The 25,456-nt window shown below is 54.7% G+C and overlaps 10 protein-coding genes across 10 annotated transcripts; 4 read left to right on the forward strand and 6 right to left on the reverse strand.

The window, feature by feature from the left end:
• Window positions 1–220: 220 nt before the first annotated feature.
• B0T26DRAFT_739425 (RNA pol II transcription initiation factor IID, 18 kDa subunit) lies at window positions 221–1,178 on the reverse strand (the record flags this gene model as incomplete). Its single annotated transcript, XM_060443711.1, has 2 exons — window positions 221–1,039; window positions 1,092–1,178. The coding sequence occupies 2 exons, from the start codon at window positions 1,176–1,178 to the stop codon at window positions 221–223; spliced, it is 906 nt and encodes a 301-aa protein (XP_060298046.1).
• A 2,288-nt stretch (window positions 1,179–3,466) lies between these two features.
• On the reverse strand, window positions 3,467–4,216 carry B0T26DRAFT_203295 (uncharacterized protein). The gene is made up of 2 exons (XM_060433753.1): window positions 4,065–4,216; window positions 3,467–3,786 (listed from the first exon to the last, which is right to left on the reverse strand). The coding sequence occupies exons 1-2, from the start codon at window positions 4,116–4,118 to the stop codon at window positions 3,574–3,576; spliced, it is 267 nt and encodes an 88-aa protein (XP_060298047.1). The 5' UTR covers window positions 4,119–4,216; the 3' UTR covers window positions 3,467–3,573.
• A 655-nt stretch (window positions 4,217–4,871) lies between these two features.
• On the forward strand, window positions 4,872–5,906 carry B0T26DRAFT_739426 (regulator of Vps4 activity in the MVB pathway-domain-containing protein; the record flags this gene model as incomplete). Its single annotated transcript, XM_060443712.1, has 2 exons — window positions 4,872–4,898; window positions 5,001–5,906. 2 exons carry the CDS (start codon window positions 4,872–4,874, stop codon window positions 5,904–5,906), a joined length of 933 nt encoding a protein of 310 aa, XP_060298048.1.
• Window positions 5,907–6,403: 497 nt separating this feature from the next.
• B0T26DRAFT_203610 (uncharacterized protein) lies at window positions 6,404–8,492 on the forward strand. The gene has a single exon (XM_060433756.1). It carries the CDS (start codon window positions 6,818–6,820, stop codon window positions 8,273–8,275), a length of 1,458 nt encoding a protein of 485 aa, XP_060298049.1. The 5' UTR covers window positions 6,404–6,817; the 3' UTR covers window positions 8,276–8,492.
• Window positions 8,493–9,647: 1,155 nt separating this feature from the next.
• B0T26DRAFT_644025 (AP complex, mu/sigma subunit) lies at window positions 9,648–10,313 on the reverse strand (the record flags this gene model as incomplete). The annotated part of the gene is made up of 3 exons (XM_060437589.1): window positions 9,648–9,977; window positions 10,141–10,210; window positions 10,282–10,313. The coding sequence occupies 3 exons, from the start codon at window positions 10,311–10,313 to the stop codon at window positions 9,648–9,650; spliced, it is 432 nt and encodes a 143-aa protein (XP_060298050.1).
• A 499-nt stretch (window positions 10,314–10,812) lies between these two features.
• Window positions 10,813–12,756, reverse strand: B0T26DRAFT_640880 (major facilitator superfamily domain-containing protein; the record flags this gene model as incomplete). Its single annotated transcript, XM_060437278.1, has 4 exons — window positions 10,813–11,294; window positions 11,380–11,513; window positions 11,575–12,557; window positions 12,676–12,756. 4 exons carry the CDS (start codon window positions 12,754–12,756, stop codon window positions 10,813–10,815), a joined length of 1,680 nt encoding a protein of 559 aa, XP_060298051.1.
• A 51-nt stretch (window positions 12,757–12,807) lies between these two features.
• Window positions 12,808–13,530, forward strand: B0T26DRAFT_203615 (uncharacterized protein). Its single transcript, XM_060433757.1, has one exon. The coding sequence runs from the start codon at window positions 12,937–12,939 to the stop codon at window positions 13,375–13,377; it is 441 nt and encodes a 146-aa protein (XP_060298052.1). The 5' UTR covers window positions 12,808–12,936; the 3' UTR covers window positions 13,378–13,530.
• Window positions 13,531–13,845: 315 nt separating this feature from the next.
• On the forward strand, window positions 13,846–15,483 carry B0T26DRAFT_641918 (serine incorporator/TMS membrane protein; the record flags this gene model as incomplete). The annotated part of the gene is made up of 3 exons (XM_060437391.1): window positions 13,846–13,896; window positions 13,960–14,039; window positions 14,172–15,483. The coding sequence occupies 3 exons, from the start codon at window positions 13,846–13,848 to the stop codon at window positions 15,481–15,483; spliced, it is 1,443 nt and encodes a 480-aa protein (XP_060298053.1).
• Window positions 15,484–20,578: 5,095 nt separating this feature from the next.
• Window positions 20,579–21,991, reverse strand: B0T26DRAFT_640784 (Cys/Met metabolism PLP-dependent enzyme-domain-containing protein; the record flags this gene model as incomplete). The annotated part of the gene is made up of 2 exons (XM_060437267.1): window positions 20,579–20,671; window positions 20,741–21,991. The coding sequence occupies 2 exons, from the start codon at window positions 21,989–21,991 to the stop codon at window positions 20,579–20,581; spliced, it is 1,344 nt and encodes a 447-aa protein (XP_060298054.1).
• Window positions 21,992–23,259: 1,268 nt separating this feature from the next.
• Window positions 23,260–24,629, reverse strand: B0T26DRAFT_644556 (P-loop containing nucleoside triphosphate hydrolase protein; the record flags this gene model as incomplete). Its single annotated transcript, XM_060437641.1, has 3 exons — window positions 23,260–23,794; window positions 23,867–24,516; window positions 24,573–24,629. 3 exons carry the CDS (start codon window positions 24,627–24,629, stop codon window positions 23,260–23,262), a joined length of 1,242 nt encoding a protein of 413 aa, XP_060298055.1.
• Between the last annotated feature and the right edge of the window lie 827 nt (window positions 24,630–25,456).

Consider the following 25,456-nt stretch of genomic DNA (forward strand, 5'->3'; position numbering starts at 1 on the left):
CACTACCATACAGCTGATCCTGTCTTGAAGGGAAATACAAAGACGTGTACCCAGTCGTGCCTCCTGTAGGCCAGAATAGGCGCAATTCGTGAGTCGGGTATCATCCATGGCCCGGACCCCGAACCTAACGCCAAACCCCCCAAAACCTAAAAGGAGCTATAACAAGTAGCCTAAACCCGCCCAACAATACAATACAAGACAGAGGGATGATGGCTGCCGTTTAGAACAGCTTGAGCGACGTCCGCTGCTGCAGCCGTGTGCCGTTGAGCATGGCGCGCAGCTTCTTGGGCCGGATCTGGAGCCGGCGGAACGCCTCCTGGACGTGGCGCGGCTCGACGGGGGTGCGGCCTTCGCCGGGGGGGTCGAACAGGCCCTGGGCGAGCTTGCGCTTCTTGGCGCCGGCGCTCTCGCCCGTGCGCTCCTTGAGAAGATCCTCGTGGTCCTTGATCTTGAGCGCCTCCTCGGTGAGCGTCTGCACCATCTCGAATGTCAGGAAGCCCAGGATGTCGACAATGTCGTCCGACGGCTTGCTGTCCGTGACGAGACCGAAGCCCGCCCACTCGCGGAAGCGCTTGCCCTTGCGGTACGTGAATGACGCCTGCCGGAACTCGGACCAAGTCACGTACTCCTCGCGCGTCATGGCCTTAGTGCGCTCATCGGCCTTGCGCAGACGCTGCAGCGTGATGTAGTTCATCTCCTCCTCTTCTTCGTCGTCTTCGTCCTCGCGCTCGGGCACCTCTACGCCGTAGAAGGACGACGGATCCCAGAGTAGGCCAACTCTAGCCTTTTTGTTCTTCTTGGTTGTGTCGTCGACGGGACCGCCGGCAACCACGCCGCCCACCGGATCCTCCCCCGCGCCCAAGTCAGCGTCACCACCTTTGTCGTCCGAGTCCTTGACATTCTTGCGAACGTCTTTCCACGAGAGGAAGGTGCGGAGGCGCGAAACTTTTGGCGCATCGTCGCGGATCTGGAAAATCAGGTCATTGATAGTTATAGCGCGAGAGCCGCGACGAGCAGCAAGCTCTGTACAGCTTCGTAACTAGACGAGTAATGTTAGTGAGCCTTATTACAGCTTGGGAGGGTTGGCTTACAATCTCGACGACTTGCTGGCGAACAATGTCTTCAATAATTCCGGTGGTCTCAACTGATGGTTCTCCAGTCTCGCCAGAGACATACATCATCTGTCGAATCTTGTTAGTAAGCCAATCGCGGAAGTTGCCCTCTGTCTCAATGTCGTCTTCAGAGCTCGAATCCGCTGGGATTGGCTTGGAAGTAGTTCCAATATCACCCAGGGCCCGAAGATCGCCTAGAGCACTGCCTATGCCGCGAAACCGCGATGGAGATACACCAACATGGCCAAACTTAGACCTGCCAGTATCCCGGTCAAGTTCCTCAAGAGTACAATCAAAAGCCTCTGTAAAAATCGCAGCTGCATATGGGTCGAGAAGTCTGGTAGTGTAGGTGAGCGGCATTCCAAGACGAACACCATTCCCCGGATTATTTTCACCAGAAGCTCGAGTAACCGGCCCCGACAAATCTTGGTCGCCGAGAGATTTTGAATTGAGGGCATGGCCGGAGGTAGGGTCCATGACGAACGATGGTGGGCAGACATTCTGCGCTTTATCGTCTTGATCCTGTTGATCAGGTCCATGATGCAAACCATCGTCCACCTCATGGCTCGAGAGTTGGTGTGCTGAAGTGACTGAAGTGGCTAAAGCAACTAGGGAAGCCGGGGCAACTGGGGAAACTGGGGCAACTGAAGCAACTGAAGCCATGGATGCAGCAGAAGGAACAGAAGCAGCACAAAGAACAGAAGCAACTGAAGCCGCTGAAGGAGCAAATATCTCGCGAGGATCCACGGTCAGGCCCGAATTATTGGTGAAGTACCGCGATAGCTTGCCATATCTGGCTGCGCGGGGTTTGAAGATTTGGCCCTGAGCTGTCAGATTCCCTCCCGCTAGATGATCTTGAGTTGCGACCTCCGGAGACTGTGTCTGCTCAGGGCTAAACCGGATATCAAGATACGGCGAGTTGTCAAGCGGCTCCTTGGATGAAGCGTTGCTTGGGTACGAGACAGGGGCTGGACTGAAGAGCCCTTCCGCTTTACCTGTCTGTCTCTCTTCGTTGTTTACAGGTCCTGGTGTCCCGCCAGAATACCGAGTACCAATCGAGCCCCAACTCGTGGTGCGGCTGCCACTTCCAACCACTTGATAGTTCGCAGCTATCGATAGAAGATCGAACTCTTGGTAGGCCGTAGGTAGTTCTTGAGACGTCAAATGAGACTCGTTCGAAGCCACACTGCTGTTCTTGTGTAGCTCGGTTCCTAGACCGTTGGAATACAGGTGACTTGTGGTAAAACGTTTAATTCCCAGTTGCGTCACCGAAGCTTGGCGGATCATTCTAGGAACATCCCGGTCGGGCTCGATGCTGTTATCCGCGCTGACATTTGCGCCCACGAGTCTCCTCGATTTCTGCGGGCGAAGATTTGAAGGGCGGATACCGGAGGTTCCTGACGGCGCTGGGGTTGGTTGCTTCCGCTTCATGGTAGCGGCTTGAGAGTTAAGATCAGACAGCTCTCTGGATGCTGGTGTCGAAGGTAGACAAACAGAGACGGCGTGCTCTCCTTGTCCCGGTCCAAGCGAGAATGTAGAATATGTATTGCGAAGATTATAGCGAGTCGATGTTAAGCGAGAGGTTTCTTCTCCAATGCCAGTAGCAGAAAGAGAGGAATTTTGCCTTGGAGGAGGGTTGGATGCACTCATTGGATCAAACCTCGCAGGCTGTTCCTGAACAGCCGGCCTGTTTTCTCCCGCGGCAGTTGCTCGAAGCCCAAAGGCCTGGGCACTTGGGGGAGAAGGAGCGCGACCGCGAAGTTCCTGGCCAGTGTTTTCAGTGCTGCCACCTTGCAAGGTATTGCCAGTTTCCGTAGGAAGTGCCGAAGATCTCGTTCGACCCTCGGCGAGGGTTGAGGCCCGAAGCGAGACGTGAGAGAGGGTCGACGGGCGATGCGAGCGCGGACTTGAGCTCCGAGGGTGCTGTGAGATTTCCACGGGCCCGGGAGCAGCTTTTAATGCGACGCCCGACTCCGAAGCTGTGGGTAAGGTCTTTCTGGTATCGGGCTCAGGTCCGTTGAGGCGAGGACGGAAATCATAAGCTGAGCCTGTCGCATTAATCCCGTCTTGGGCGGCTAGTTGGCCTCGTCCTTCGTTGCACCGGATACCCGCTAAATTTCGAGTCCAGCAAGATTTTTGGAGGTGCAAAGGAGCCGGGGGAGGCATTGAATCTTCTCGAGTGCCGCGAGCATCGTCACCGGCCTGCCCGCCTCTAGCGAGGGGCACCGAGCGTGAGCGCGATCGCATAGCACCGAACGTATTTGGTAGAACAAGACTGTAGTCGCTAACCGGGTGGGGGATGATAGGCAAGAAGAAGCGCGTGGGTCATGAGAAGAAGCGTGGTGTTGGCTAGCGAGAGAGAAGGTCGCTGGAGGAGGCCGGAGGGGTTCCAACGGGCAGGGCGAGTATTGCAGAGGGTACGGCGGTACGGTACTCGCGTCTAGATGCATGGCAAGCTCTCTCAGGAAAGGAGGAAACGGAAGCCAGGCATGTAACCCCAAAGTGAGCGAGAGTTGAACTGATACTCAACCTGACATATCGCGGTATCGGTAGGGTCCATGACAGGCAACGCGTCCAGTATCGACTCCCTATAAACAAGCCGCCGTTTTGGAACCAGAGCCATCAAAGCTGCCCAGGTGGTGTAAAGTCCAATCCTCGAATATGACTTCGGAACCTGCATTTGATGGTGCCCATGAATCAATCACCCATATCAACCGCCACTCTCCGGCGATGCCCACATCCTCCAAAACAATACGAGGCCCCGGAGGGAGCATCAACTTGATGCCGCCAATCCTCTCTGTATTTACTCTCCCCCTTCCACAACAACATTCTGACTCTAATACTCATGCATAAAACGATAGGAAACCCGAAACAAGGCCAGCAATGGAACTGAGCCTCGAGAGGAAGTGACAACAGACTATAGAGATAGAGATAGAGACTAGAAAGACGAACTTGCTGGATTTCCTGCCGGTATTTGTATTGCTTTTCCCTATCCTTGTCAGACATGTTGAAAATCGGTAATAAAATTCGATACTATGGTGTTGTTTAAATGGCGGTTGGCCGGCCGAAGTTAGGATGGTCGGCTTCGATTGCGGTCGGTTGTTGGCCGATGATTACGGATAGTACATGAAATGGAACAAGGGGATGCCCGGTGTTGGGTTGGGTGTGGAACTTGGTCAAAGTGTTTTCTCCAACTTGAAGAATGCTAAGCAGCCTACCCAGAGAAAACGGTGGGTGCTCACGTGATATGCAGGGACTCCGTCCTGGGAACTCTCTGAGGAAGTACCTCGACGGCTCTTCTCTTTGGGGTTTGTTGTTTTGGATGACGTTTTCCGACTCTTTAACAGTTAAAGCACTAAAAAATCAACAAGTAATAAGAGACATAGTCAACCAAAAGCTGAGATGAGTAGACCTGTGCCTTGTTCTCGAAAGTCCCATCTTTTGTGACTCTCAAGACATGATGCAGGTACAGTACGGAGTACATACCGGGCCTTTCATGGCACGTGCGCCGTATACACACTGTAGCCACGTCCCCACAAAGGCTCAGCTGCCTAGGTTGCAGACCCGCAGCGGCGATAACGCAACAGCAGACAGCCGATTAGCACTGCCCCGCTGTCAACCCCACATAAGCTACCCCCCCCCCAGGCATCCTCCCATGCACTTACACGATAAACCTTCGTATCGAAACAGCAGCTGCTTCAACAATCATCATCGCCGGCTCCTGAAAAATATTAACAGACCTGCTCAGCTCTCCCGAAGATGCCGCCTTCATCCGCCGTGCTGGTGGTAAGACTACGCCCTGCCCCTCCCCTCACCTGCCGCCCCTCCTCGAAGGCGGCCCGTGAAGATGCGCCATGTCTACCCCCAGAAAATCTGACGCGCAAGCAGACCAAGGTCAAGGTTCAGCTCAAGCTGGCCATCGCGAGGTTGCGCATGGTGCAGAAGCGCGACGAGGCGCTCGCCAAGCAGCAGCGGAGGGCCATGGCCCAGCTGCTCGACGTGGGCAAGGTCGACTCGGCGCGCATCCGCGTCGAGAACATCATCCGCTCCGACATCGCCACCGAGCTGCACGAGATCCTCGAGCTGTACTGCGAGCTGCTGCTCGCCAGAGCCGGCCTCCTCGACGCGCCCACCTGCGACCCGGGCCTCGAGGAAGCCGTCAAGAGCATCATCTACGCCGCCCCCAAGACGGAAATCAAGGAGCTGAATCAGGTGCGCACCCTCCTGGCCGAGAAGTTCGGCAAGGAGTTTGTTCTCAACGCCATGGAAAACACGGACGGGAAAGTGTCGGAGAAGGTGGTCAAGAAGCTCAGCGTGACGCCGCCCAAGGAGGAACTGGTTGTCGGGTACCTCGAGGAGATCGCCAAGGCGTACGGCGTGAACTGGCCGAAGAGGCCCAAGCCAGACCTGGGAGATGTCCCTGACCTTCTGGACGACGACGACGACGACGACGACGATGAGAACCCCAGCGGTGGCCAGGCCCAGGTGAACCTGAAGGCACCCCTTGCCACCGAGGATCCTGAGGACAGCGAGGCCGAGGCGCGGGAGGAGCTCAGCAAGGCCACACCCCCGAGAAACTTTGGGCCGAGCCTGCCGCTTCACGTCAACCCACCGAGCCCTTCGACTGAGAATATCCGCCCCAAGGTGACGCTCAACTCGTTGGAGCTCAAACCAAGCAAGAGGCCGGCCAAGGCTAGCGTCGCGTCAAAACCGGCAGAGCCGAAAGGGGGCATTGCGAGTGGGATTCCGGACGTGGACGAACTGGCGGCGCGATTTGCTGCCCTCAAGAGATGATGAAAAGGGGAGATGGTTGACGGGAGTGGGTATTCCATGCTTCTTTCATGTTCCTCGGGTTCTGGAGCTGTATTACATCTAGCGGGTTTTGCATTCGGTAGGGGGTTTATGTATGAAGTTATGACGTTCTCATATATGAAAGTTAGAATGCCATCTCCTGGCATCTTGCTCCCTGGGATCAAAAGATTTATTTGTCTGTATCTGTCTTTGGCTCAGCCATGACGTATGTCTTTGACTTCCATGTTCATGTATAAAGGGGTCAAAGACGCGTTGCCCGGTCGACTCGCGTCTTGAACACTGATAGAGTGTCTTTGTGAAGTTAGTTGGCTGGTTAAAGCAAATTGAAGCAAAGGTGAGAGCATCCTGAAGGTCTTATGAGTGCCTGGTGATTCCAGATTCACCTAAGTGCCCCAGCGAGGCAACGACGCCTCTCCCCCCATGGCACGATGCTCGTCTGATATGCCTCGTACCTTCCCTATCTGTTTGTAAATAAGATATGTTCGGGACTAGTAATTACCTGTCTGCTGTAACAACTTCCGGGTGCTTTCAGGTCGCCAGCCCCACACTCGTTGCGGTCGCCGACGCGTCTGTAAATAAGCTGCCCTGGTGGCCTCTGAGCTCCCGCACTTCTACCTGCACCTTTTCACTTCCGCACCTCGTCACTTCCGCACCTCATCACTTCCACACTTCTCTTCCGCACCTCTTCACTTCCATATTTCGTCACACAAACTCTTCCACACAGCTTCCATCATAAGTAAGCCTCCACACTCTCACCTTCACACATCTTCGCAAGCTCGCACGCTTCCACACGTCTTCGGCAGCTGCGCACATTTACACATCCACACATTCATTTCCTTCCACACGACTACATCACCTTCATCCATCGTCGCTAGTAAAAAAGGTTAGCAGCCATGTCAAGCCCGGCATCTTTGGGTGGAGGCTCTCGCGAGCCCCCCGAGCCCCCCTCCCCTGCCTTCCCGAGCGGCCTACTCGGTGGTTTCGTAGACCTCGGTCTGCAAGATGTCAAGTTGAGACCGGGCCGAGCTGACAATGGCAGTACCGGCAGTTCCAACCTGCCCAAGAATTCGGAAAGCGGGGAAGTACTAGCAGAAATGCATCCCGACAGGGCGAAGCTGCTGGGGGAGACGAAAGCGTCTCCCCAGGACATCATCGATGTCCAAGAGGGGGAAACCACAACCATTAACGCCAGCTCGGGCGGAACCGAGGAGCAAGACCTGTCGTTCCTGACAGGCTCAAACCGGATGGTGTTCTGCCACGGTTCAGGACCAGCAGAGGCGGAGACTGCGGCCGTTTCTGGGTCAGCTTTCGGGGCGGGTCGCGCCCCTACTCAACGCGTCGGGGGCACGCCTCACAGCTCTAACCATCGCTCGGGCCGACAGCCTTCAGATCGCCGAGGAGAACGGCGAGCGGAGTCCCGAGCCAATCGCCCGCAATCGCCGGGCCACTCTCGCGCTTCTCGTGGAACCACGGAGGAGGGTGAGATCAAGAACGACGAGAAGACCTTGCAGCTGGCAAATCGGAGCCAAGAGGGTCGTCTGTCGTATCACGACGACGAAGACGAGATGGCACAGTCAGCTAGTTCCGCTGGACGCGGACACAAGTCATCCGACGATACTCTAGAGAGTATGGTTCGTGGCTTTTCTCGAGGTTCTGGTTCGCGTGGCCAGTCTTCATCACCTCTGCCTCTGTCTCGCAGGTTCTCGAGTTCGCAGCAAGAATATGCTCCTAGCCAAGCGGCTAGACCGACCTTATCGTACACTCCTCGGGTTGAAGTTGAGCAGCCCAAGAGAGAGCCGTCGCCTCCGATTGAGTTCGGAGTCACGGAGAAGATTGTGGACTTCGACGCACACCATCCGAAAATCCGAGAGCTATTCAAGAACAGAAAGAACCCGTGGCTCGCGAAGATCGAGCGACCCCGTGCATGGGGCTTTTTTGGCGACGAGTGTCAGCCCGAGGAAGGCGAGAAAGAAGCAGCCACTGCGCCCACTGAGTCAGCGACCAAGACGGAGGAGCTGGCCATTTCGAAGGCCAAGAATATTGTCACTCAAGACGAGCCGGCAAACGAAGGGCGGCAGCTCACACCGGTACTGGAGACCACGGAGGCAGAGAACAGTGCTACCAACTTTGAGATGGACGTCGATACCAGCATGTCCATTGATAGCAATGTGCCACCGTTTAATCTTTCCAAGAACCCGTCCAAATTCAAGGCCCCAGCCAAGCCCACGAAGCGTTCCAAGTCAGACGAGAAAGACAAAAAAGCTACTACCATGACAACAGCCACCGGAGAGGGCTTGGATACCCCTATGACCGACTTCAGCCAAAAGTTTTGGAAAAAGAATACACTCTGATTCACTCTCGGTCTGAAAACCAAACAGCCCAGCCAGCCTGGGGAGCCCAAGCTCTCGACTGGACGAAACAAGGCATTCATGCGTGTTTGATATCTGATTTTCCTCTTTTTATTTTCGCTTCTTCCTTTCCTTTTCGATAGAGGGTCAACGCTTGCGGCAGGCACATCTTGTTGTTTTATCCGACATGTCACATTCGCGGCTTCACTTCGATCTTGACCGGCGATAAGTTTTTGCTGGTATTCTAAATTTTCCGATACAGAGGGTCGACGCTTGCGGCAAGCACATCCTGTTGTTTTATCCGAGTCCTTTTTCCCAACATTTGGAAGAAGCGGACGATCAGTTTTCTCTTCTCCGGACAGATCCAGGGAGGAGTCACGCCCACATCAAGAGCTCCTATCGCCACCAGACTTTCAGTACTCGATTTTTCTTCGAAAGGACGAACGAAATTTATCACATTCGCGGCTATGCTTCGATCTCGACCAGCAATAAAATTTGCCGGTATTCTTGGTTTCTCTTTTCATCGCGGGAGATATGAGACGGGATAGGAGCTCATCCGATCTAAGGTGTCTTGATGTTGGGTCGCTTCTCGAAGAAGCATCTATCTGGGAAGATTCGGCCATTTTTCTTTTCTCTTTTCGACCGACGGGGAATTGTTCCTGGCGTGGTTTGCTTTACCTTTACGGAGTTGGGAAATTGGGATGTGACTAGGCTTGCTACTTGTACGATTGTACGGTTTTGTAAACGTATACCCCATGGGAAGCTCTGTACATGTATTTTTCTGGGTTATTATTATTGTAGGAGGCTCTAGTCGGCATCTCGACATGTCCCGCGGCGAGACTGTCGAGATTTGCCTCTCATATCAAGGAGTCTGCTCCTCATTTCTACATCCATGCGCTTTCTGATAGCACCTCTGATAGCACCTCTGCAACTGACTCCCAGTGAGGCTTGCGGAGCCCCGGGAACCTTGCCCCCAAGCTGTTGTGTAAACGTCTCCGTCCTCTGTGGAAATGGGCTAACCACAGTCCATTTAATGGATGGCCAGACCTATCTTATCTCAATCATCATACCAATACCCATCGACGTAGAATGGCGTGAGACAGATCCTCGAATCCATCGCGCTTTTTTTCTTCCTGCCCGGCTGTTTGTGTCTTGACATCGGGCCATCCCATCCCTCCCTCCTCTTCGACCCGGCCCTTTGATGCCATTTCGTCATGCCTTCTGGCCATGTGATAAGAAAGAGGCACGGCTCATCTCCCACCATGTATGTACGCATGGGCAACGACCCATACTATGTCTCTTCTCTCCCCCTCCCTTTTATTCATATCTCTCTTTCCCTTTCCCGCCCACAAAACAAATCACCTTCACCCTCCCTTCACTCTAACTTATCGAGATGCTCGAGCCTTGTCAGCACGACTTGCTTGCTCGTCTCCTCAATCTCGCCGGCCAGGAACACCTCATCGAGGATCGCGTAGACCTTGTAGAAGTTGAACACGAGGTCGAGCTCACACACGTTCCCGAAGAACGAGTCCAGCACCTCGACGAAGAAGTGGATCGCCTCCAGGTACGCCAGCTCGTTGTCGTTGGTGTCGACGCACGCGCAGAAGAATAAGCCCGCGTACCGCCGGTACACAATCTTGTGGTTGCGGAACTCGACGAAGTTGCTCTGGTACTTTTGGTCGCGCGGCGCGATCAGCCGGTGGACCTGATCAATTCCAGAGTTAGCTGGATTGTGTATATGTTGTGTCGTGCAGATGAACTGAATTTGGCCGCTTCCATTGCAATACTAGCCCAGCTTTGGACTCTGTCTGGATCGGGGCAGGGGAATAAATCGAGAGAAAAAGAAACTCATGGATTGTCCGTCGTACCTCGCCCTTGATTTTGATCTTCTCGTCGTCGTCGTAGGGCACGTACCACTTGGCCAGGCGCGTCTTCCCCCTGAGCGAGGGCTGAGTCAGTAAAACGAACGCGGTCAATTGGGGCCGCCAGGGCGGGATTGAGATACGCACTGTCTGTTCTGTATGAGGATGAATGACAACATGGCGGCGACAGCAGCTCTTGGTCTTGCTGCCGAGCTTGCGTGTTATTAACCAGAGGCTGCTAATGTTGTCGTCCAGGAGGGCTACGAGGTGGGGTTAATGGCCGAATCATGAATTCCAGGGTCAGGGTTATACACGTTGTTAGCAGCCGTCCCGAATACTTCACCTTCAGCCCGATGATGTTGCTGTCTGTAAATACAGATACGTACATATATAAGTAATTAAATCTAGCTAAGCTCTTTTATGCGTATAATGTCTCATGATAGCTGAAAATAGAAATGCCGGTCAGTCTGTTCCGGCCGATCCGCCGTCCTAACCCAAGTCTAGGTCTCCCATAACGCCCATGTTGAATCCACAAACGCCGTGGGTAGTGCCAAAACCAGGTCACCGCCCTGATGCTACATCTTTCAAATTTATGTGCCTCTACCTCTTCCAGTCCCGTTTCTGATTACTCTCCTCACCTCATCTAGTTGCCGTGGCATAAAGGTAGCTGGGCGGCCTCTAGTCTTCAGCAGGACCTTTGCCGTCCTCTTTCAGTCGTTGTTGATACTGGTGCCGGATCGTTGATAGCGTCACCAGGAGACCAAGACCGCAGGCGCCGAGTGTTACGAAATAGGCATTTCGATAGCAGTCGAGACCATCCGGGCAGGAGCGTTCGCCGCCGTCGCCGACGACGCTATGGCTGTCAAAGACAGTGCCGTAAAACAAGTTGAAGATGTTGCCCGAAATTACGGGGCTCAAGGTCATGAAACCCCAGTTTTGGCTAAGCCCATGGATGCCAAATGTCTCGGCCACGATAGACGGGAAGACACCAAACAGAAATCCGTAGCCTAAGCCCGAGAGCCCGGATACAAAGCCAAGGAAGTGAGGGTTGGCGATATTGATGGCGAAAATCTGCGCAATGAAGAACACAAAGCTTGCAACCACGAGACACCAGGCACGGCTAGCTCCGAGGATCTTGACGAGGAAGTCGGACCCGACACCTAAGTAAGGAGTCTCATTAGACACATTGTTGCAAGAGTAAATTACCGAGATCTCGTCGGACGGTCTTGGGGGAGGGGCTCATACCGCTAAGGAGTCTGCCGAGGAAGCTGCCGACCGAGAGAATAGAAACGTGCATCTGCTGCCGCTGGATGAGAAAGGCTTCGCTCACGGAATCGTCGTAACGCTTCCAGAGAGCATTGACATCATGCCCAATGTTGCTGCAAATTTTACATTAGCATGCCTTCACACACCACAAATCAGATGGACGCTCAAACGTACTTGATGGTCATCAAGCCGATGCCAGCCAAGATTCCCATGATGGCGAATAGCTGCCAAAAGTCGACATTGCTAAGCAGGCGCCAGCCACGGATATCTATACGGTGGGAACGATCCATATCAACACTGTTCTGGACTAAAACATCGCCGGGCAGTGACGAGGACTTGGACATGAGGGATGATGTTTCGTCAATGTCTTCGGGCTCGTCCGTGGCGTGGGGAGCGCGGGCGGCTTCGACGTCAATTGGGCGTGTGGCGCTGCCGCCTCGGGAGGTCGAGGGAGGCTCTTGATCAAGCCCATCCTCTGCTCCACCCATGCCTTGCGTGAGTGTCACGGGAGTCGTGTAATTGGTGGGCGACATACCAGGTTCAACGTCGGGGAGGCCTCGACCGCGACGGGGCGCCTTCGCGTCCTCGGACGAGGTCCGGCGCAGCTGCTGCGAGTCGGACAGCCCGGCCGTGCTGGGGACCGTGTGGTACGATGTGTGGGGGAACACCCTGAGAAAGAAGAAGCCGAAAAAGGTCAGGCCCGAGGTCCCTGCAGCTAGGACCATGAGGAAGGCGCTCGTGTTGCCGGGAAAGAAGAAGCTGCCGAAGACAGAGAAGAAGAAGGCGCTGAGGCCAAAGGCGGCCAGGGGAAACGCCGTGGCGGTGCCGCGGTGGTGCGGCCAGTTCAGCGCCGACGTCTTAACCGAGGCGGCGAAGGCCATGCAACCGCCCAGCCCTGAGAGGTAGGAAAAGAAGCACAGCAGGGCCACAGAACCCGAGGCACTGTCAAAGGCGGAGCGAAAGGGAAAGTATCCCAGGCCCAGGAGCAGGGCGCCGGCAATAACGGCAGGCCGAGGCCCTCGATGATCGATAAAGAGGCCGACCGGGACGCCCATTGAGTACATGCCCAGATTGCCAGCCAGCCCGATCAAGTTACTTTCCGTCGTGGTAAGATGCAGCTTGTCGGCGAACTGGGGAGCCCACGCCGAGTAGACATACTGCAGCCATTTCGCACCCGTCAGCTCAACCTCGCCATCTGAACGCCGTTGGTCTCCAGACACAGGCCAATAACGAATCGCATGCAAGGTTAATTGGGAAACACGGCAAATGACGAACATTGGTACCGCATGCCAGCGATATTACAGTGGCAGCCACGCTCGAGATCAAGCGGGCGCGGTGAAGCTGGCGGTCGACCATGGCGGGCTTGGGCTTGGGCTTGGGCTTGGACTTCGGGAGAAATCTGCGAAATCTATAGAGAATCGGTCGAGGTTGGGTCGATCGATGACGGGATGGGTGCAATCCACTGCGAGAAAAGTCGCCGACTTCAGACGAGCATCCCGGCGCTGATCGCAATCAATGGCGATACAGCCGGTGTAGATGTCTAGGACAGTGCACGGCGACGGGCTGAGAATACCGGCGACGGCGATGTTGGGAGGAAGATGCGCATCAACGGCGACAATGCTTGCATGGGGTGCCTTCGTTATCGTGTGTTTGGGAGCCCGCACCCCCTGTGACTGCTGTCCGATGATGGCGGTTTCGGTTCTTCCCGTCCGGCCAAGTCAGGGCAACCAACCAGCAGAATCTTTCATTACCAGCGGCTCGTGTAAAGCCTCCAGGCCTCCGATACAGGAGCCTAACCCCTGTAATCGTAAGCTCTTTAGCTTGTGCTCTCACGGATGGTGTAAGGCAGCAGAAGAAATCATTGTATCCGTAAAATCAGTTTCAATTTCGACATTTTGGGCAGGCAGCCATGTCAGATTTTCCATGTATCGTCCGCTCCTAACTCTGGTTATTGCACGTCTGGTGGCCCAACATTGAACTCGTGGTCGCGAGAGTGCATGTGACGCCGTCATGATGGCGCTGGAGTCAAGGCTGCCCTGGCTGTGCCTTTAAACCACTGGGGGGGAGCTCAGCAGCTCCACCAATCACCTCAGGCTAGCGCAAAGCCTGGGGTTTCGACTTACGATCCATATGCAAGGTCACGTGCTGTGACGGGTGTGCTGTCAGGGACTCAGGGTGGCGCAGCGCCGCAGGCCTATGGAGTGGTGTGGTGCGCGTCAGCGTGCGGCCCAGAAGCCACTAACTACGTAGCCGCCAACTGAGCCGCCGTTGCCTCCCGTCGTGCCTGGTTGACGACCCGACCGACGTCAACCTTCAACAAGTTCCCAGCCAATACTGCGCATCCTCTGTTTACCGATCCTCCGCGGCGCCGTACACGCTCGTGTGTTTTGTCAAGTTCTAATCTGCAGAGGCGAAAGGCCTGCGAAAGGCGTCAACCAACCCAAGATGGGCGCGCTTCTTTCAATACCGCTGTTGGCGGTGCCGAGCATTGGCACGGTAGGTTCAGCAGTCAATCCACGGAACAAACGGAGCAGGACTGACGGTCATGCTGCCTTGTAGCTTGTGACCTTTGCTGCGAGCTGTTGCGGAGCTGCGACGTGCTCCGCCGTCTGTAGCATGTGTGGGAAATGCGGCAACAGGTATGTGTCGTCGTCGTCGCCTGTCGTCGTGTACCCGACCCAACCCAACCTGCCCGCGCTTGTGTCGCCGCCCATGCCGGCCACCTGCGCATGCCTTCCTTCGCTCATTGCTAACGCATTTTGGTCTCCCAGTGTCGCTACCCGTATCGCATACGCCCTCATCCTCCTCGTCAACTCGATACTATCATGGATCATGCTCACTAAATGGGCCGTCGAGAAGCTGCAGCATCTCATGCTCGACTATGTCAAGATTTCCTGCGGCGATGGCGACTGCTACGGCTGGCTGGCCGTCCACCGCATCAACTTCGCCCTCGGCCTGTTCCATCTCCTCTTTGCTGCCCTCCTCCTGGGCGTCCACTCGTCCAAGAACCCGCGTGCCGCTATCCAGAACGGCTACTGGGGCCCCAAGATTATTGCCTGGCTGGGCCTGATCGTGCTCACCTTTTTTATTCCCGACAGCTTCTTCATGTTCTGGGGGAACTACATCGCCCTAGTCTGTGCCATGCTCTTCCTCATCCTCGGCCTTGTTCTGCTGGTGGACTTGGCGCATAACTGGGCCGAATACTGCCTGGCGCAGATCGAGGACACGGACTCAAAGGTTTGGAGGTTTGTCCTCATTGGCTCGACCCTGGGCATGTACCTGGCATCGCTCGCCATGACCATTGTCCAATACATCTTCTTTGCCTCGGGCGGGTGCTCCATGAACCAGGCAGCCATCACGATCAATCTGCTGCTCTGGATCGGCGTCTCGGCCATCTCGGTGCACCCGGCCGTCCAGGAGCACAACCCCAAGGCGGGGCTTGCCCAGGCGGCCATGGTGGCCGTGTACTGCACATACCTTACCATGTCGGCCGTCTCGATGGAGCCGGACGAGACGGAAGACCGCCACTGCAACCCTCTGGTGCTTGGCCAGGGCACGCGCACAACCACGGTTGTCGTCGGCGCCATCGTCACCATGCTTACCGTCGCCTACACCACTACCCGAGCTGCAACCCAGAGCCTCGGCCTCGGCGGCAACGGCAAGGGGCAGATCCGCCTGCCTGACGAGGACGAGCATGACCTCGTGACCACTCAGCCGAGCGGCCGCCGGGAGATGCGAGCCGAGGCGCTGCGCAGGGCCGTCGAGGAGGGCAGTCTCCCGGCCGACGCGCTCCTGTCAGATGACGACAATGACAGCGACTCGGGTGGCCGCTCGTCGCATGACGACGAGCGGTCGAGCACCCAGTACAACTACACAATGTTCCACATCATTTTCTTCTTGGCGACGGCCTGGGTAGCGACGCTATTGACCATGGACTGGGACGAGAAGAGGCAGGACGACTTCGCAACGGTTGGGCGCACGCTGTGGGCGAGCTGGGTCAAGATTGTGAGCTCGTGGGTCTGCTACGCCATGTATACCTGGACCTTGGTGGCACCGATTGTGCTGCCTGAGCGCTTCGACTGAGATCCACGCTAAGCTAAGCCGGCCTTGACTTTGCATGAGCTCACATTGTTAACCTAGCAGTTCCTTTATCTTTCATCATCGTTTCGTAATTGGCGCAGGGGTTGGCTCCCAGACCGCATGTTGTATTGTTTTTGGTGTTACCCACCATAGCAGAACGTTCCCGCAAGCAATCGTTTGTTCTTTTGTGCACGGGGCAATCCCTTTTGTTGGCAGTCGGCATTTTTGAGCGTGAAAGTCCCAAGCAAGTGCTCCGCCCCAGGCAGACATTAATTTCAAATCCAGTGAGATTGGATATCCGGCCTTGGCATCGAGTCGTTTCCACGGCATTGAAGCATGCCTGGCAAACAAATATGCATCTACAACAAGAGTTGTTTGCTACTGTCTCCCCTGCCCAGCAGGAGGTGCAGGTGGGGGGGGGGGGTATCTGTGCGATTGTGAAGCCCAGTGTGAGGCAAGCGAGCGGCGCCCAGACGACTCTCTGATACCGAGCCGCCCAGCAAAGCTTATCAATCGCCAACTCGACTCTGCTTTCTTCTTGCGTGGCCGAGGAGCAGCGTCATGATGACACTGCGCTGTTTGGCTGGGGGGCTAAAACGGCCGTCAACTTATGTATAAGTATGCGTGCATGTCGCTATTGCGTGCTCGCTCAGAGCCGGCACATGACAGTTGCCCTCGGCTCTGTTTGAGAGTGGAAGTGGAAAATGTATTGCCAATGTAATCCGGGGGGGGGTTCCGTTGTGTGTCATTCTTAAGAGGTCAACGGGGATCGAAATACTCGCGAGAAAGAGGTCTCCCAACCCAGAACAGCTGCTGTATGACGCGTGGTTGCTAAGGCGTACAAGGAGAAAGAAAAGACTACGTAGTAGGTGCTCGACATCGGGAAATATACGGCTGGCTGGCTGGCTGTACGCAATATGTGTGACGAGAATTAGAAAGATAGAGAATGCTGAATAACTAAATAAATAAAAAACCCTTCCCAAACCCGCTCTCCCTCTACTAGTGACTAAATCCAACAGCCTGGACACTTTGGGAGGCGAAACATATTGTTCGAAACCGCATGGCAATCAATATACGATACCTACGTCTCGTGCGTAAGAAAGATATGGCCGTGTCCCCCCGGCAAACAGGGGGCCTGTAAAGTAAATCTCCCCTCTCCTCTTTTCTTCCATTCCTTTCTAGTATTAGATTGTGTAGGTTTTTTACTCGCCGCTATTGTTACAGAGCGCTGTGGCGGGCGGGAACCTGCATGCAGCTCGCCCGGGGCAGGGATGCTTCGCCCGGGATAGTCGGTTTTTACATGTTATTTGTATGTATATATAAATATAAATATACCAAAGCGGCCAGTCAGTGAAGCACTTTACGCTAGTGTGGCGAGCTCACGTCTATTGGGTCTGGGGAAAGCTGACATGCGTGCAGCTGTGACTTCGGTTCGGGTTTGAGAGAGGCCCTCCCCCTCCTGAGAGATTGTTTGTCCTTGGGATCTATTTAGATCAACAAACAACTAGGTCTGATTAGAATCCGCCACCGTCATCGGCAGTAATGGTGTAATCAGCTGAAATATCCCGGCCTCAGTCTCGCAGTGTCTTGGCCAATAATGTCTAACGTTCTCTTCTTTTTAGACGTTTTATTGATTTTTTGGAGAAGAGGAGGTAGGAAGCACCCCTGGATGTCCTCCGCTCTCTGTCTCACATCCCCTCTCTCGGTACAGCTATCGCGCTCACACATCAAACATGTTGGAAGACTCCTAAGACAGGCCGGCTTCATTTTTCGTGACAGACGGGGTCGAGACGACAGACTGGTTCACACGGACCTTGGAACTAAGACACTGCAAATCCTGTCGGCTCGGAAAAGAACAATGTCTTTCTCTTCCTCTCTTGACATGTCTCACTCTCATGCATCTCGACTTACACTACGTACTCACCGCAAATGGGAGCTGCGAGGAAGGAGAGACACTCGGCTGGCCGGTCATATTATATCCTGCAGGGCCCGCAGATAAAATAATAATACACCCGTCAAAACTCCCGAGGGGTTTCGGATCTCGCCCTTTGGCGTTCGGCCGCCATCGTCGTTGCTAAGCTTTCCTCTGTCTTCTAGGTAATCTATACACGTAGTAATTGGTAGTAGCAGCAAAAGCAAAGTTAAGGACAAGCAACCTAGTGCCTGTCACAAACAAATCCATGCACAATGCACACTTGGAGTCATAACGTGACTACCTACCTTGCCTCGAGTACCTTGGGGCACTCGGCCTTGGCTTACATGTTCGGTGTAGACAAGCGGCTTGCTCGGCTGGGCTCTCCTTATCGGACTCTCCTCTGTCCCTCGTGCCCAGTCATCGAGGGTTGACTACACCCCGGGCTTACTGACAAGAGCGTTGGTCGTACAGACTACAGAGGGCTGAGGCCGGCATGTCTGAGTAGGCACTGCATACATAGTACGTGTCGAATGGAAAGGAAAGGACGCTACATGACGCCTGGGGAGCCAGCCAGGTCAGATATTGATCGAGAAATATTCACAGAGAGAAAAGAGGAACAACGAGCCGCGACGAGCGCCCCAGGAGCCTCATCGGACCGAGGCCAGCCAGCCGCAGCGAGGTACCTACCCATGACAGAGCACATGCACGCATTTGCGGCCATCGAAGACTGGCCACGCCAGAGCAATTCTTAAACACTCCAGCTGTGGTATGATAAACGAGGTTGGCTTACTTGCTTGCTGTTTAGGTATTCCATGTGCATGGAGAGGTAGGCACATACATACAATAGTAGATACCGACATAGATGCCCAGTCCAGGTACGCACGCAACCCTGCCATATTCCGCAGAAGGCAATGCCAACAACACCAACCAACACCAGCAAGGGGACGGGGCAAGCCAAGCAATACATACCTACTATATCGAACACACCGCAAAGGAAGGAAACGGACCGGAAAGAATCGGAGAAAACAAGGGGTAGGGGATAGCCAATGTACGGTACCTTCCTTGGGCACGCAGCAGCAGCAGCAAGACAACGCACACATGTGACTTGTCACATTATACAATAGGAGCCAAAGAGAAAAATCAAGGTTTCAACTTATTTGGATCATGTGTATGTGCTATGTGTTGTCCGTAACCACCACCACAGAGGAAGCCCCATCCCCTGCACCAGGAAGATGATGGTCTCACAACAAAAGGTACGAAGTGCTTATTTTGCTGTCCATGTCTCTGCATCAGGTAATTATTCGTGGGCTATGAGAAAGGGTAGAAGAAGAAGCGTTGCGCCAGCCCTGTTCCGAGGGGAAAGAACCACTCAGAGGAGCAGGCGAACGCCGCCTTTGCACATACTAATGATCTCTGGACCGCATTCGTGATTGGCGGGGAGGCTCCCACTCTGAGGGGGAACCACTCACATGCATACACAGGAGCAGGCGAACGCCGCCTCGTCCCCCTATGGCGATCATCACTGCATTGGTGATTGACTGCTGGGGAGGAGGCTTGATCTACCGCGAAGGTAGGTAGGTGGTGTGGGGAGGAAAAAAAAGGAGGGAGAAAATAGATCTGGCGTCCCATTGAGACCGGTGAGGCGTTTCTCGCTACCGGGGTATGTACAAAGTACCTATAGTACACGAGGTCAGGTAGTTGCGTGATTGAGTGAGTGAGTGAGTGGGAATAGTTCATGATCCTCGGCCTCTGTCCCTTTTCATGCAACCCAACTGCTTGCCTGCCTACATCTATAACGGAAAAGAATAATAAAAAGAAGCCACTACGAAGTACCTAAGAACCAAATTAACCTACAACTCGTCTCATGCCTATCTACAGACGACACTCGCAAGTAATCCCCCCCAAAAATACTTGCTCCGAGCTACACGGAGCACTATATATGCATGTACATCTATGTAGACATCTCTCAAGAATTCTTGTTACTTGGGATTTAGAAACCAGCTAGCCCCTGGATGGCAAGTCCAGAGATCCGCGCTGGAGCCAGCTATCTACCTTATCGTGAAGGGAAGTTTGTATGTACATACGTCCATGCATACCTAGGTAGCAGTAATATAACCAAGCTTTTTTTTTATTTCTCCTTCCTTTTTTTCTATTTCGCCTCATATTTTTCTTGATATACCATCTTGTCTCATCTATACAGGCAGGCATGTGCGCGTGACAGCCCTGGCTGGCTGCCCGGTCTCTTTTGTGGTGGCGGCCGTTTCCTGACAGGCAAGCTCTCGGGAATCCAAAACGCCCATATTTTTTTCTTCTCTTTTTTCCCTACCTATTCCCTTTTGGCACGCCCCTTTATATCTTATCCTATAGTGTGTGTGCTCGACCGAGAACCCAAGCCAAAGCCGTGTCTACATAAGTAACATCCAATGCCCCCTTCAAGTCCACCATGAAGAAGGTGAGAGACACCAAGCACAAACCCTTCTCCAAGAGACATCCCCCCCTGAACGTGTTACGACCTCATACTTTTTGTTCCCCGTCCACCCACCAACCCCCCTGACACGGTCATGCCCCACAGCGTACGTGGTGTTCGAGGAGACGAGGCTCGCGGTCAAAGGTTAGTCCCGCTGTCCGGGTATACCCCGTGAACGACTTCTCACGGTAGCAGCACCGCCCGCGATGACAAGCTAGACCCACTGGCCCCTGACACCAAGGACGACGCTGCCGACAAGGAGGCTCCACCCATGTTGGTGCTCTGGAAGGGAGAGACCAACCCCAGCAACCTCCCCATCAGCGAGGTGCTCCACAGCGGCGGGTCGGGAAGGTAAACAAACACCACCTCCAAAGAGGCCCCACGAGAGGCTCCCCTCCCAGGTTGGACTGCGCTAAGCAATACTAGTCCTTCCACAGCCACTTGACCTGCTAGCGGCAGCTTCGCCGGTGGTGTCACGCAGCTACGGCCGCCACGTATCACCACTGAGCCAGCACGTAGATATTTTTCCCTGCAAGGAAGGATGCTCCTGGCTGTAGACCAAACGGCCGAGTCCAGTGTATTGTTAAAGCTTTTGATGCAAGCCAAAAAAATAATCAAGTCCGCTCCGCCCCCAGACTCCCGCGTACGACAACGTGAAAACTCATCTACCGGTACCTTGATGGCCATAGTAGATTAACTACTCCAAAAAAAAACATCTAGACTTGAGCCAAAGTCGGCAGTTCGTCCGATTCCGCATCAGCTGCGTGGAAGCTGTCTATCGTAAGTGTTACAGCGCCAGCTTGGACGAGCTAACCAAGAAAACTGTTAGATGTATATTGCTGAAAGGGGCGATAAGACCGAGGCTGGGACTAACTTACAGCGCGCGAGAGATCATCGATCAAGTCGGCGACGTCTTCGATGCCGACGCAGAGGCGGATCAAGTCCTCAGGCATCTGCCTCTCCTTTCTGGTCTCAATATCGATGCTGGCGTGGCTCATTCGGCACGGCATGCTGATAAGACTATTCACACAGCCAAAGCTAACACTGATTGCCCAGAGCCTGGCAGCCTCGACTATCCTCTCGGACACGGATACGTCTCCCGTTTCGAACGAGAGCACAGCGCCAGCGCCACGGGCCATGGACCAATGGAGATCGTACTGGAGGTGTGACTTCAGCCCCGGGTAACGAACCTTGAAGCCGTGCGACTCGAGGAACTCGGCGATGCGCTGCGCGTTTGCCTGCTGTTTCTCCATACGGATAGCTAGCGTCTTCACGCCTCTCATGAGGAGAAACGAGTCATTTGGCGAGAGACCGCAGCCCGTGGAATTAATGGTGAAGTACATCTTGTCGCCTAGCTCGGGGTCGTTGCACGCAATGACACCGGCCATTATGTCGTGATGACCCGACAGGTACTTGGTGCCCGACTCGTACACGATGTCGGCACCAATGTCCAGGGGATTTAAAAGCATGGGGGAGAGCATTGTGTTGTCCACCACCACCAGCGACTTCTCGCTTGCCTCGTGGGCCGCCCTCGCGATGGTGGGGATGTCGGCAATCTTGATCAGGGGGTTTGTGGGCGTCTCGAGCAGGACCAGGGCCGTCTTGCTCGACAGGACCGAGCGGACACTGTCGACGTTTGTCGTGTCGACGTGGTGGACAATGACACCCTGGTTGTTTTTCAGGTAGGTAAGGAGCCGGTTGGTGCCACCGTAGAGATCGTCGCCGGTGACAACCTCGTCACCGGGCCGCAGCAGGCGCGTGATGACGTCCAGGGCGCCCATTCCAGAGCCGACGGCCAGCACACGGCCCGCGTTCATGATCTTTGCCAGATGGCGCTCCAGATGGGTCCGCGTGGGATTGCCCGAGCGCGTGTAGTCATACTCGTTGCCGCCGCTGGACGACGTCTGCTTGAAGGTGGCAGACTGGTAGATGGGGATGCTCGAGGAGCCATACTGGTCCTTGGTCTCGGTGTAGACGAGCTCGGTGGCGAGGGCGTAGCGGCGGCGGCCGGAATGAGGGCTGGAGGGAGCGGGTGAGGGAGGCAGATCGTGGCCGTCAAGGTCGAGACGGGTCATCATGGCCTTGTTGGCAGCCTGCAGGGCCGGGCTATTGGTGTTTGGGGCTGCCATTGGGACGTGCGGCCGATGGCTGGAGGCGAGGTAGCACAATGGTGAAGAGGAAAAGGCGCGGGATTGAAGCTGTGACAAGTCGCGTGGAGGCCAATTAATAAGAGACGGGGTGGTCGTGTTACAAAAGAGGATCCGATTTATTAGCGGTCCAGTAGCAGCAGCAGCAGCGGCACCCACTTGCACTGATGCCGACACGGTGGAACGGAAACGGAAACGGAAACTTGATGGCCGGTGGTGGGGTAGTGGTAGTGATAGTGGGAGTAGTAGCAGTTGTTTCCTGAGGACGGCGACCGTCTCGAGAGGAAGAACATCAGGTTCGGCTTCCAAGACTCGGAGTCATCCCCAGTTCCAGTTCCAGTTCCAGCTCCAGCCCAGGTCCCAGGTCCGTTCCAGTGATTTGCAATTGGAAAACATTCGACCTCCTGGGCTTGGGCTTGGGCTTCGGCTAAGAAAATCCTCGCAGCAGCAGGAGCAGCACACCAACAGCCGACCGCTTTTCCCCCGTCCGAGTGCGGAGGGAGGGGGTAATCTGGGTTTGTCCAAGTACCTGCTGCTTAGTGCCGCCAAAGGCGGGGGAGCAGGTACCCGGATATCTTGGCTTGTCAGGCCGCTATGGGGTATAAAAATGACGTGCTAAAGGTGGCCCCGCCTACTGGGTCAGAGACTGGTCACACTCGCGGTCAAGCGATTCGTCGTGTCCCCGATTGGAAGTTTCGATCTGGTGCTAATGACGAGGGCCTCATCACGTTTGTCAACCCCTGGCCAAACAGTCGGCTTTCGAGGAGGCAAGGTAAACAGAACGAGGTACGGAGTAGTACCGGAGTCTTGGGCATCTGTGCAAATTAAAGTGTTTCATAAAGTCCTTATCAAATGGCTAAGCTAAACCCTGTACTACATACTACTAATAGGTAGTTGTAGACATTACGGATAAGTAAAGTAACAGCCACGAGTAAAGACTCGGGCACTTCGTACATGCCAGCAACTCTGCCACTTATATACCTGCAAAAAGCCCGCCTCCGTTATCCGTGTTGAGGGGATTTCTGGTAGACTCTATTTAGCCTTGCGCCGTCCATGTCTTTCGTCTAAAAAAAACTATCGCGTGTGCATGAATAGTTGAGCGACTTAACATCACTGCGTCTTCCAACGCACGCCTGCTTACCCTGGGTGGTATCTAGTTGCTTATGCTATCTGCTTCCCGCTGAACCAGCCTGCCGCCTGCAATGGACCCTCGGAATGTTGCTTTCGGCCCCTGCCATCGCTTGATTGGGCTACTCGACGGGCTCCGGCACCAGATCGTCGTCCACATCCTCAAAAACATCGCTGGACGACGACTTGGACTGGCCGTTGGTCGTGCTCGAATGACGCAAACGAGCTTCCGCGAGGACCCGGCCGCCACCCCTGCGGCCGAAGAAGTCCTCAGTCCTAATGCCGCGGATGTGCGTAGGATTCACCCGAGACAGAGAGCCACCGGAAGCACGGAGCTCCCGCATGTGCTCCCGCATGGGCATCATGGCAGCGTCCCTACAGGCCTCCTTAATATCGCTACCAGACATACCAGCTGTGACCTTGGCAATGTAATCAATGTCGAAGTGCTCGGGATCTCGTCTTGTGTCCCCGAGAACCAGCTGCAGAATGCGGCGCCGTTGCTCCTTCCCCGGCAGGTTGACGGGGAACTTCTTGGGCATTCGCCTGAGGATGGCTTCGTCGATATCGTTGATCCTGTTTGTGGCGCCAAGCACGACGATCCTCGAGGGGATACCAGCCGCGTTTGTAGATGTGAGACCATCCCAAAGTGTCATGAACCTAGTATCGTCAGAACGGAGACTCGATACATAAGACAAGACGAAGAAGGATATTGGCCGGCTGGGGGCTTACTCTGCTTTAACCATGCCGCTAGCTTCGTGCTCCTCGCTTCTTCGGGTGCCAAGGACGGCATCGATTTCGTCGATAAAAACGATGGCCGGTTGTAGCTTGTGTGCCAGAGAGAACACGGCGCGGACAAGCTTGTTGGAGTCGCCGTACCATTTTTCCGTGAGAGTCGAGATGTGCAGGTTGATGAAGGAGGCGCCACTCTCGTGAGCCACGGCCTTGGCTAGCATGGTCTTTCCGCAGCCTGGCGGCCCGTAGAGTAATACCCCCGAAGGTGCGGCCAGCAGTGGCCCGCCGTGCGCATATAGGTGCGGCATGGTAAGGGGGTAGATGATGGCCTCCTTGAGCTCTTCGATAATGTCTTCCAAGCCCCCAATGGCGTCGAAGCCGACGGGAATGTCCTCGGGCGCAACTACCTCCATGGCTACCCGGTTCTCATACTCATTGAGCACCAGGTCCTCGATCTTTACCGTATGGCGGGATCCATCAGTGCCATCGTCGTCGTCGCCGGCCTCGACCTTTCTCGACCGGCGTATCCGCTGCAAGTTCGCCTGAGCCTTGCGACGCGCCTCCTCGTGCTTCTCGCGCTCGGGGTCGATAAGCTTGGCAAGATAGGGGCCGACGAGGTCGCGGAACAGAAAGTACGCCGATACTGTCTGGTAAACATGTTAGCGCGCAGTATCGCAGGTCGCAGGGGCCGGGAGACACATACGCCAGCGGCTATGACCAGCCCCGACACAAGATCCTTGACTCTCTTCTGGTCGCTCATGTTGCGATGTGCTGCCGCTGTTTAGCAGCACGACAGTGCGGCAGCGCGCCTGCACAGCCGCAAATGCTGGAGAATGGTGACAGCAAGTCTTTGCAAAGGTTGTTGTTGAATCGCTTGGGAAGATAACTAGAGCAGGGCGCTAGCTGCTGTCGCGTCGTCTTTGGTGGTTTGCTTGACCGAGGAGCCGGCTAGTGGTCGGCCGCCTGACTACGTACGCTAACGGGGCACCTTTTGTCAAAGAGAGAGCCTGAGGTGCCCGATTAGGCTTAAACAGGAACACAACACCAGGTTCGGTACTTCGTAACCATCTGCAAAACGTTGTTTCGTCGAAGCTGATATTCTCATACATTTCTTCCCTAATGTTATGATATCGGCATAGGTAGTCTCCGATTTTACAGCTGAATTTATGGTTGAGTGACAAACAAACTGGAAATAGGTTAAAGACAGACTCCATTTAGAAGAAACCGAGGCCAAGCCTAGCCTGCTCCCCGTTTTTTCGCTTCGATTCCGGGGTGCCGAGCCGTGCTTGCGTGCAAATACACATAATTACAGCGTACGTACGGTACGAACCCCTAGGCGCGAGTGCAGATGATTTCAGTCAGCTTGTATTATCAAGGCGAGTCATGTTTTGCCTCCCATGGTTTGTTTAAGTTCCTCAGACTTATAATATGTGTTGAAACCCTTGCCCAGTCTATCCATTCAGTATTAAAATGTATTTGGGACGGCAGAGGCGTATGTACACGTAAGTACAGATAACGCAACGTAACAGACCACCGCAGATCTTGGAAGGGCCGGGGCCTGGGGGGGGCCCTAGGACACCCAAGCTC

The sequence above is a fragment of the Lasiosphaeria miniovina genome, assembly GCF_030549165.1.
Source record: "Lasiosphaeria miniovina strain SMH2392-1A chromosome Unknown B0T26scaffold_3, whole genome shotgun sequence".
Classification (NCBI taxonomy): Eukaryota; Fungi; Ascomycota; class Sordariomycetes; order Sordariales; family Lasiosphaeriaceae; genus Lasiosphaeria; species Lasiosphaeria miniovina.

Coding starts and splice junctions, on each gene's coding strand:
- B0T26DRAFT_203295 (XM_060433753.1), bottom strand. CDS start 4,118: ATGTCTGACAAGGATAGGGAAAAGCAATACAAATACCGGCAGGAAATC. Junction 3,787..4,064: donor ACCGGCAGGAAATCCAGCAA/GTTCGTCTTTCT, acceptor CATCAAATGCAG/GTTCCGAAGTCATATTCGAG.
- B0T26DRAFT_203610 (XM_060433756.1), top strand. CDS start 6,818: ATGTCAAGCCCGGCATCTTTGGGTGGAGGCTCTCGCGAGCCCCCCGAG.
- B0T26DRAFT_203615 (XM_060433757.1), top strand. CDS start 12,937: ATGTCTAGGACAGTGCACGGCGACGGGCTGAGAATACCGGCGACGGCG.